We start from the raw sequence: 12,006 nt of genomic DNA on the forward strand, positions 1-12,006 counted from the left end.
CACAGCTAGAAGGCAAATAAGCACATTTTCCAACAGTGCCAAAATGTTCATTTGAACTAATTAACAAGAAATACGTAAACACAAAGAAAATATCGTCAAGATAATTGCAGCTTCTTTCTCCATTAACCACCAATATTTAATCAAAGGACATAAGGGACATCTCCGTTTCTCTCCGCTTCACAGCCACGTGGGATATTTCTTGGCTGAGAGTGGAATTCCATGCTGCAGATAGTGTGAGGGTGATGAGGTACATCGGCTCACATATAAGGCATGTGTGCTATCTTATCCCCCAGTGATTCCTCGCCACTGATGGCGGTTTCATAAAATGCAGTGCAATGTACAGCTCTGCTCTGCAACAGCTGTGATAAGGATAAATATTTAATGTTTTCTAAGACTATGAGTTGTAAACGTGCCTTTTTTTGGCAAAGACACAACGCGGGAGAGGGGAGGGAAGGAAAATCAAACAAAACTGAATGAAAAAGGAAGGGAAAATGGCATCGATAAAAGCAAAAGTTAAGGACAAGACTGAATAGACAATGTTATATAAACTTCCTCCACACCGCACATGTGACTTACATTTTCCCTTAAATGCAAAAATAGAAATGAGTGCAGCACTTTTTATCTGATACCCCAGAGGCACATTTTTATCATGTTTTCATCTCATACAAAGGAACACTAAACACCCGAAACTCTAAACACACTGCTGGATATTCACCGATGTGAAATAAGAACATGTTACACTACTAAAACCATAATTGATAAGTGTCTCTACCATCAGACTCTTTGGGGATAAGCACTTGGAGTGGATAATTGGAGTGATAAGTGTTGTACTTATTCGCTGATTAACTCCCACTGGGACCGTGAAAAGGCTAGCAGTCCAGCATGTTCTCAAGTGTGTCTATTTATGGTCAAGCTGACATCTAAATGAATTTAAAAGGATCTTCAGCAGGAAAGTGGACAACAATTAAGAGTGACAGACTTCATTTGTCATCTATATCAAGTCCGGTCACTACAGCAGTCATAAATACACAATACGGACCTCCTGCTTTGAAATAAAAGGAGCTAATTAACCTTTGTCACAACCTGTTACATTTGTCTAGTTTTATTATTTGATTTATTATTTTGTAGTTGGAATTCAATCTTGTATGATATCCCAGATTCTAAATTGTTGAGATTAGTGATTATTGGCTCTTTTAAGCAAGTTTTCATCATTGAGAGAAGACACTGAAAAATACCTGCACCACCAATCGAAGCTGTCTGTGTAGTGTTTGTTTGATGAGTAAAGGAAACAGACAACTCTGCAATCATTTGAAATTTGTTATTCATTGTTATTCATGGTTCTTTGTATAATTCTGTTTGTTTTTCAGATTTGTTCCTGACTTTGTTTATCTGCATTGCACCCACATTATGCTGACAAATCATCTTGCATTTGTTGCTAGCAGCTGCACCAGCTCCTTTTGGCCTCTTTTCCCTAAATGCTAAACGAGGATGTGTCATTTTGTCCAGCAAGAGTTGTGTTATTTTGTTACTTGTCCTTGCCAGCACAGATGCCTTTTTAAAATAGTGTTACTGCTATTTTTTAATGCTTCCTCTGGAACTTTTCAGTAATGAATAATTTATGTATCATAATGCTTACAGGATACATTTTCTTCAGCTCCTTCAGCGAAAAGGGCAGCAAGGAAAACAAGTATAGAGGTTTTTTGAAATGCTGATCATAAGTTTAGGTTATTCCGTTCACTAATAATGTTGGAAAGTCCAAAAACTACAAGATGAAGGCACGAGGAGATGAGGACATGCAATTTCTTACTAACCTCTGGCGTCAAAGAACTCCTCATCGGAGCTGTCGACTGATTCTTGTGCAATATTCTGCAGGCACCAATGAGTGGCGCTGTATTTTCTTGACGAACCTGTGAATCCAAAAAAAAAAGGGTGAAAATTCTGCTTTTAGAGTCGGTCAACATAATGCAGTAAATGAAGAAAGACAAGGACAGACAACTCAAACATATTTGTATTTTTTCCTTTTCTTTATGTTGGTTGACACCTCTAAAGATTTGGAGAGAAAAGCAAGTGTGAAAGCCCCAGGTGGGAGTGCTTGGCCTTTCAAGTGTCACAGCAGGTGAAAAGACCCAATTGGACTTTCCTTTGAGCACTGTCGCAGCTCACAAGTGTCTCAGCAAGACAGCCAGGCAGTGTTTTTCATGACCTTCTGATACAAGAACAGAAACAACAACAAAAAATTTAAGCCTTTTTCCATTTGTTCACAATGTTCACTCTCAAGTATCCACACATAAAACCACTGCAAACAGCCAAGAACAGCAAAATGATTTCTTAAAATTCACTGAAGTAGCAGTAGTCTGAAACACAGTGGGTCAAAACTGAGAAAACACTATGTCAACTCCACTGAATGCGCTGGATCTCAAGTGAAGTTCAAAAGGCCTGTACCAAAGTTCAGATGATGTTTATTTACTGTTTTTCTCCTTGGGACAGCAATTTGATAAAGCTCAAAGAAAGAGTCCTCTGACCTCTGCTGCATTGTGATGATGTACTGGTAATGAACCACATTTCTCTCCTGACTCCTCATGGTTCACTCTTAAAGCAACATTTTTCGCATCTCCTTCAATGTGCAAGAATTCACTGGACAGTAGAGGTGAGAATCACCATACATCCCACGATACGATATTATCACAATACTGAACGCACGATACAATATTATTGCAATTTTTAAAAATATTTTGCGATATTCAGATTCTGTACATAAAGGTAAACTTTATCAATATTCATTTTATCTAATATCAAAGTCTCACACTCAGTCTTTCTCTCATTTCAGTCAGTTTTATTGTTGACAAACTGAACGGTTTGTATTACAGTCTAGTCCAACTTAACTGAATTCAACCATCTGGTACAATTATAGCTATTCTGAACTATGAAATTTATGAAAACTATGCAGTCCCTTCAGCAACTGAAGAATTTGAAAGTAAATTAAAACAAAATATAATTTTACATTAAATAAAAAAGTTTTAAACTTAATTAAAATAAAACATGTCTTAAATTAAAATAAGTAAACTGTCATGTTTATTGCTGCCATAAAAAAAGTTAAACACATTTGGACAGTGAAGGAATGTCAGGATTCTTGCTCAGAAAAAGGATCAACATGCTCTGAAGTCAGAGTGTTCCAGTCCACAAAAACTTTTTTTGTAACAAAATATCGATTTCTGCTGTCCCTGTATCGATACATTATTAGCAAACAAAATATCACGATACTACACAGTATCGATTTTTTCCCCCACCCCTACTGGACAGTATAACTTTTAGAATAGAACAGAATAGAATAGAACTTTATTAATCCCTTGGGGAGGTCCCTTCAGGGAAATTATGAATTATTGTGAATTATGTCCTTCATTGCAAACCTACACGTCTAAGTTTACACTACAAATTTGTAATTGTTTAAAGCGATGTGTAAAAATACAGCTTATAAGGCAACAGGATGAGTTTGCACAATATTAATTGAAAGTCAATATTCTGTATGACCACCTTTACTCTTCAACACACTCTGAACTCTCTCTAGCAAGCTTTCCTGTAATTTCTTTAAGTAGCACTTAGGAGCAGTTCTCTAGGACATTTAACGCTCTTCTTGCCTGCCTTTTGCTCCATTCTCTCTCAAGATAGTCTCACACTGCTTCAATAATATTGTGGTTAGTGCTCTTGGAAGGCCAGTCCATGACTGTTAGTGCTCCACTCTGTTTTTTTCCCCATAGAGGCTTTTACCTCATTAGCACTGCGTTTACCATCATTGATAATCAAATGCTTTCCAAATGGTACTGCATCGTGGATCAAAATTTGACTTTATTTTCTGCGTTCATAATTTCATCAATCTTCGTATCATCCCCAACACCACTGGCAGAAATGCAGCACCAAACCATGACAGGGCCTCCACTGTGTTTTACAGGTGGCTGTAAACATTCACTGTTGTACCTCTCTCTTGATTTCCTTCATAAATATTGATGATGGTTTGAATCAGATATTCCAGAATTGGACTCAACACTATATTGTCATTGATTTTTACTCCAGTTTTTGTGTAATTTGGCATACCTTAGCTTTTTCTCCCTGTTTCTCTTACTTAAGAATAGCTTCTTCACAGTGACACTTCCACTGAGATCACTTCTATTGAGGCTTCAGTGAAGAGTCAACTACAGATTGAGATTGCAAGATTGCATTTCTCAGGTTGTGTGTCAGGTCGTTGCTGGATTTTTTTCAGGTTTTTCTTTCTTCTTTTTTTTTTGCATGACTTTGTGCATGACTTTCAGATACTGTTACTCAGCTGTTTTTTTTAAAAGCCTACCACTTCTTCTGTCCTCCACTTGTCCAATTTCTTCAAATTCTTTAAGGACACACTGCACAGCATGCTGAGATATGCCAGGTTTTCAGGTGTTAGCTAGTGCAAAAATACTATTTATGTCTGTTAAATGATGCTATCTTTGGCAGTTTTCATAGATTCAGCTAACAAAATCAGAACAAATTATATGTTTTAAGATGGGACCTAGTAACAGTGCTTAAAGGCAACTAAAACTGATTCTTTGTCAAGCTGTCTGTTATGTGTAGACAGAACATTTATGTTTGAATGATTCACAAATCAAGGTTAAGTGGCTTAACAAACAAAAAATATTTTATCTAAAAAATGGTTAAGAATCTAAACTTGACTGAAAACGAGTGAAAAAAATTAATTAATTAAACAAACAAAAAAAACAGCCAACCAGCCAGCCTTTAGAAAGGCTAGAGAGCTATTGCTTAAGAACACTTCAAGAAATACCAAGAATGTCTTGCACCTTGAAAGCAAAAAGACTTGTTGCACAGCAGCATATGTGATGAAAATTGCTAAATTATACCACCAATCATAGAAATCATGCAAATCCTAAATATTTAGCAAAGACAGAAAGACTGAATCTGACTACATTTCCATACAACAAGTTCTGCCAATTCAATTGTGCACTGAGGATATTTAGTGATATCAATCTACTGTAATGTATCAATCTACTTGCCTGGAACAGGCAAACAGCAGAGGCGTGCTGGCACAGGTGCATGTCTGCTCACACAATAGATGACGAGAGAGTTTATTTACAATTTATAGCCGATACCAGGGAGGAAGAACCAAATAGTACAATAAAAATGATCTAATCTACTGTAATTCATAGATGTAATGATTAAACATAAGTTTACAGATATCTACTGAAAAGCTAAAATTGTATTAAGTTATAGCATTTGACTGTTCCAGCTCTTTCCATATGTGTAAATCTGCAGAATGCAATGCAATGCTAACACAGCATTAGCTAACTTAATAGTTGTAACATTTGTATATATTAAAAACATTAAAAATTAAAAAGGCATCAGTTGCCCAATGATTGCATGGAAGTTTTTGGCATTCAGCAACCAATTTCAAGTAGTTGTGCAAGATTGCAAGGCAGCTGAACAGGCCTTCTGATGGAATCTGTCTCCAAAACATTGCAGTCTGTATCAGATTGACTGCAATCACTCTCAGAGCGATTGGTGAAGGTTTGCAAACAACCACCATCTATTATAAATGCAAACAAGCAACCAACCTGGTTGCCAGCTGGTTGTAACCTACTTATACTCCAGCAAACACCTATTTAGCCATTAAGCTTTTAAATTATCATCCTCCAGCTACTACATCACTATTTGCTGAGTAATTTCTGAATTTCTGTTTCAAATCTATGAGGTTCAGGTTCAACAAAAGATTTATAACAGACAGCAACAGATTTGCAATTTTCACTAATTTATCACAGTTAATTGCTCCATTATCACAAATTTATTTGCCAGCTTGACCCCAATTGCAAAGTAACAGCCGACTGATAGTAGACTGACTTCATCTTGATGCCATTTAATTGTTGTTTTGACGTAGCAAAAATGAAGACGGCTCCTGAATGTGAGCAGTCACAGGATCTTTCAAGCAATGATTTCAAATAATAATAATGGATTTATATAGTGCTTTTCAAGGCACCCAAAGCGCTTTACAATTCCACTATTCATTCACTCTCGCATTGGAGGCAAGCTACAGTTGTAGCCACAGCTGCCCTGGGGCAGACTGACAGAAGCAAGGCTGCCATATCGCTGGCCAACACCAGTAGGCGGTAGGGTAAAGTGTCTTGCCCAAGGACACAACAACCAGGACAGAAAGCCTGGGGATCGAACCGGCGACCTTCCGGGTACAGATACACGTCCCATTTATTGCACCATTCCAATTGTTTTGATTATGCATTGGTCTCAAACTACTGGTTTGCATAGTGTGACTATAGTATAAGCCTGGCTAGGAAGAACTTATGATTTCTTGTTGTAATATGAAGCCACATAGGCTCGGATCGTATAGCTTCATATTGCGTCACATCTAGGCTGGATCTTTACTCACACTGGACTGCTGTGAGGTAGCTCTATGATTATGACATAATCACAGAGCTACTTTCAGCATTACAGAGGAATAATATGGATAGATGACTTGCTTTTCTCCCATAAAGGATGATGACATAAATAATCAACAGGCCTAATAAGTAAGGATTAGGGTGAGGTTTGCTCTTCAACCTTTGACTTAGCAGCAACTTTCTCTATCAGCAAATTTTCTTCAAGGGACTATGGGATCCCTGAACCACAATACAGCCTTTTCCCTTTTCTCTGCAATGGAGAATGATTGAGCAGGCTCAAGTGTGGATTAGTCCAGTCCTTGAGTGAGCATTTATTGTGCATCAACATTCAGACCAGCTGCAGCACCCCCAGCCAAAACTGCATTTTTCCAGCACATTACACAGGAATCCCTTATATACCATCCCTGAGTACTAATTTGTGTCAACAACCGGTCAGGGAGCCCAACGTACACAGAGCAAGGCAATCTAGCCAAAATATAATTCTCTGCTCACAGACAAATAAGCAATTACTGCACCAAACACCAAGATGATTGCTATTTCCAGGAAAACACTTCTCTCTTTGAAAATGGAAATATGCTTCCAACCACTTTAACAAAATGGAAACAGGAGCTATAAATACATTTAAAATGCTCAGCAAAGCCTTGACCAGAAGACAGGTAAGTACAGCAGACAAAGCGCACATTATTCTATTATTCTGTAAGTGAGTCAGCAGTACAGTGCTATGAAACAACAGACAGCTGGCATGCCTGCTTGTGGTAGCCCACTTGCCCACCCTCTCATTTATATTGTATGTATTGTGTCAGACTGACTTTCTGGCAGTGGCACAGACATCAAAACACAGCACGAAATACAAGATGAGATGGAGGACAATCTCTGGTGTATTCATCTTTGCCTGGTACAAGATTTGCAATGCATTTGGTTGTTCATTTCAGCTGCATTAGTTCTAACTATATCAACAGGGTCACACTCAATGGAAGAAATAATAATGAAGACATTCTTTTTATTTGTGTGCAAAAAGGATGTATTAGAGCGATTTTATCCATCTAATTTAGTTGTTTGGCTTACGTCCTGGACAAGAGATTATAGATTTATGCCTAAATGATTATGAGAGCAGAACTACTAATGCTGGCATTCACATTGTAGCCCGTGGTTCTGATTCAAAAAGGGGAAATACTGCACAATCACACAAGCAGTACCTTTGAAAGGTGCTTTTTCTTTCAACAATCCCTGCAACCCCTGCATTCCCTGCCATCTGCAGTTATAATAGATGATGGGGAAGATTGGTATACTTATCCTTTTCTCCAGTGTTTGATATTTGTCTGGGACGTTCATGTGGTGTCAGGGCAAGTATGGGATGGATGCTCTGGATTTATTTACTGTGTATTCTTATTGTATGTTACTGTATTGTTGATGGTAATGGTCCAGTGGGTTGCTTCAAGAGGAAATATCATCTTTTCTGTTCTCTCTCTTCTAATAAATAACTGATTACAAAACCGGTAACCCTATAAAATAATATAGTATGTAAGGCATGTACTATGTAGTAGTAATATATATAGTATGTATGAATGGTGACAAGTAGAGTATAGCAGTTAATGTTGGGAATAAAGCTGTGATTCTACTGTACATAGTGAGCTTGGAAGACTTGGTCATGTTTGCATTCTACATGAAAGAAGGCAAACACTCTCAAAGGGCAAAACACAAACTTTCAGGCTTGTATGGTTACAAGTCTCTACCTGTATGTAATATCTGAGCCATCACTCTCCACTGTGCTATCTATTTTACTGTCAGCTGTTTGAAAGAGCCGTGATGTGAAAGCGTACTGACGGGAAGAGGCGTTCCTGCATGCCACAGAGTTGAAAAGGATGGTGGGCAAGGAAAGCACATGCTGAGTGTGATGAGAAGCCCATGGGGTTCACAGCATCCTAACTACTTTAAAAATAAAAACTCTTACTTTCCACATATGTCAAGTCAGCTGCTGCCTTAAAAAACAGCCAAGCAGGGCGCTCCATTGTGGGATTTGATTTGTCGAGTGCCCTGCATACACTGTCAGTCACCTTATGAGATCCTCCAAGTGTTTTTAAAGTGCTACTTTTTTATTCAGTGGACCTACCGCTGGCACCGATACCAGTCTAATGAATATTCTGTGGATGTTGCTACATTCAGTTTACTTTTGGAGCTGCACATGCACTCTGAATGCATTATTAGGTTTAGGAAATCTAACCAATTGCTTGGGTGGCTGAAACCTCACACCAGAGTGCCTATCACCACGCAGTGCCTTCCCCACTGGGTAATGGAAATGATTGCTGTAAGTCCCCACAGGGCATTCATCCTACACTATACCCCAAAACAGATACTGGTGACAGCTTGAAAGAACTACAGACTATGATCAAGCAAATTGCAAACAGTATAAAGTTCAGCATCTTGCTGGTTTCTGGAAACCAACAGGCTTAGTAAATTAGTTTAGTAACTAATTTACTAAGCCTGTTGGTTTAAGCTATTAGCTTAGCTTAGTAAGTTAATGCGATTCACTGTGCAAACCACGGCCTCTGATGTTTGTCCATTAATGAGATATAGCTCCTGTCGTCTCAGACTTAATAGCAGCCATTTTTTAAAGCGTTTCTTGGTAAAAGCAACTGTGATGGTACTGTGTACTGCACAGCCTGACTCATTGTCGAGTCTGAACCACGATGCTACCTTAAAGTCAGGTTTTTAAATTCAGCTCAAAGGAAATGATGGAAGAAGGCGCTAAAATTATGCAACGTCCAAATTGTATTCTTTGTTTTGTGATCCAATTTAGGTAAAGGTGTAAAGGTATGGATTGTTTCAAGTAAAGGAAGTCTGCTGTTTTGTTTTTTTGAGTATAGCAAAAAAACAAAACAGCAGACTTCCTTTACTTGAAACAATCCATACCTTTACACCTTTACCTAAATTGGATCACAAAACAAAGAATACAATTATTAGTTAGGTTACTAATAGGGCTTAGTAAGCCCTATTAGTAACTGAAAATTAATATTTTGAGTCAGACTGCTGAGACTAATAGTCCTCTTCTATCTACTTTCAATGCATATGTGAACTGCAGTTACCCCAGTATTCACTTAGCTCTAAAATAGAGTCAGTCCCATGTTAAAATGTCCAACAGCAACATGGTTGCAGCCAACTACAAAAAACTGTTTTGGTTTCTATCGCTAATTTCCTCTTTTCATCCACACCTGTGTTTATTTATTTATTTAAAAACACACCCATTTGGATTTTGCTTAGGCATAAAGTTACAAAAACCTGTAGCCACTAGATGTCTGGTAACCATCGTTTTGCTAACTCGAGTGACTGAACCTGACCTCTCAAACGTGTTATCTAAAAGTAGAAGGGTTCGCTGCAGGGTAAGACTGTCCTAGAGGTTTGAGCTCCAGTTTTGAAAAGTGACATTATAGTATTTCTATAGTCTCTTACTTAGCACTAATTAGTAGGTATCTATGTCTATGATTTGCACCCATACAGTTAACGAATACAATTTGGTTGCTTAAGCTCTAACTTCTCATTCAAATATGGCAACTCCAAATCCAAAACTAAAACAAAATCAACACGGCAGCAGATAAAACCCTAACAGGCTTCACAATGTAGACTCCAGAAATGATTCTATGGGGTGAGTAGGTACCTGATCTACAGGTTTAATATCCTGGGTTCATAATCTTCTTCGCCTTGTAAAACTGCCTTAGATTAACGGACACTTTTTAATCCATCCATTTAGTGCAGTTTGCTTCACAACAACATCTTGTCACCACTTAGCTCTACTAAGTATGCTGTGAAGAGTGTTGTTTTCTGTACCCTTGCCACTCCCAGTGCACACACATTTTTGTGACGCATTTGCACAGGAACACGACTGTTGATGTAATCGGGTTGTAGTTCCAAGTCCCAGTTGTGTTTAATTATTAACACCACTTAACACTGAAAGCTCTAAAATACAAAAGTGCTGTGTTTTTAAAAACAAATTGGAGGAAAGAAGTATTGGAAGTCATGACAGCATGCTGTGTCATTAACTACTCCTAGCCTCTTACTGTTCTTTCAACAGTGATGCTTTACAGGAGAAACGCTTTGGGAAGATAAAGATTCAGAAAGTCAGCTTAATGAGAGTGAACTGAACGAATCATAACAAATACCGTAGTTTTTGGGTCATAAGCCGCTACTTTTTCCCCACACTGTGAACACTGCGGCTTATACTGACGTACGGCTAATGCATATTTTCTTTTCAAAAAGATTTTGCCTGGTAACAGTAGACCAATAAAATTGATAAGTAGTATCAAAATATATATACGGTATATATTTTTATTTTGTGGACTTGGAGAAGGCATTCGACCGTGTCCCTCGGGGTGTCCTGTGGGAGGTGTTGCGGGAGTATGGGGTGTCTGGCCCATTGCTACGGGCCATTCGATCCCTATACAACCGTTGCTAGAGCTTGGTTCGCATTGCCGGCAATAAGTCGGACTCGTTCCCGGTGGGTGATGGGCTCCGCCAGGGCTGCCCTTTGTCACCGGTTCTGTTCACAATTTTTATGGACAGGATTTATAGGCGCAGCCAAGTGGCGGAGGGCTTTCGCTTTGGTGGCCTCAGAATCTCATCTCTGATTTTTGCGGATGATGTGGTTCTGTTGGCTTCATCGGGTGAGGGCCTCCAGCTCGCACTGGAGCGGTTCGCAGCCGAGTGTGAAGCAGCGGGAATGAGGATCAGCACCTCCAAATCTGAGGCCATGGTTCTCAGCCGGAAAAGGGTGGAGTGCCCACTCTGGGTCGGGGATGAGTTCCTGCCCCAAGTGGAGGAGTTCAAGTATCTCGGGGTCTTGTTCGCGAGTGATGGGAGAAGGGAGCCGGAGATCGACAGACGGATTGGGGCTGCAGCTGCAGTAAGGCAGACGCTGCACCGGTCCGTCGTGGTGAAGAGGGAGCTGAGTGTAAAAGCGAAGCTCTCAATTTACCGGTCGATCTACGTCCCTACCCTCACCTATGGCCACGAGCTGTGGGTAGTGACCGAAAGAACGAGATCGCGGATACAAGCGGCGGAAATGAGCTTCCTCCGAAGGGTGGCTGGCCTCTCCCTTAGAGATAGGGTGAGAAGTTCGGCCATCCGGGAGGGGCTCAGAGTAGAGCCGCTGCTGCTCCACATCGAAAGGAGCCAGCTGAGGTGGTTTGGGCATCTGACAAGGATGCCCCCTGGGCGCCTCCTGGGTGAGGTGTTCCAGGCATGTCCCACCGGGAGGAGGCCCCGGGGCAGACCCAGGACACGCTGGAGAGATTATATCTCTCGGCTGGCCTGGGAACGCCTTGGTGTTCCCCCGGATAAGCTGGAGGAGGTGGCTGGGGAGAGGGAGGTCTGGGCCTCTTTGCTTAGGCTGCTGCCCCCGCGACCCGGCCCCGGATAAAAGCGGATGAAGATGGATGGATGGATGGATGGATATATTTTTACCGGTTGTTAAGAGACGTTGTAATGTTGTTTGTGCACTGTTCCGTAAAAAAAACATAAGCAACGTAATTTGTGTGTTACTGATACGTACGTATACTTAATGGTAGCCATGTTACAGGCGCTGTTC

General features: G+C 39.9%; 1 protein-coding gene across 6 annotated transcripts in view; it reads right to left on the reverse strand.

Annotated features, from left to right (window-relative positions):
- The window catches only part of pitpnm3 (PITPNM family member 3), a 110,523-nt gene that overhangs the window by 81,362 nt on the left and 17,155 nt on the right, over positions 1-12,006 (reverse strand). For all 6 annotated transcript variants that reach the window (XR_014868756.1, XR_014868757.1, XR_014868754.1 and 3 more), the window contains exon 2: positions 1,812-1,907. Coding sequence is in view for 1 of the 6 variants with exons in the window: in XM_085131005.1 (XP_084987131.1) it covers positions 1,812-1,907 (96 nt within the window). In the remaining 5 variants the exon portion in view is untranslated. The remainder of the gene's footprint in view (positions 1-1,811; positions 1,908-12,006) is intronic.

Source organism: Neolamprologus multifasciatus, chromosome 14, assembly GCF_963576455.1.
Source record: "Neolamprologus multifasciatus chromosome 14, fNeoMul1.2, whole genome shotgun sequence".
NCBI lineage: Eukaryota > Metazoa > Chordata > Actinopteri > Cichliformes > Cichlidae > Neolamprologus > Neolamprologus multifasciatus.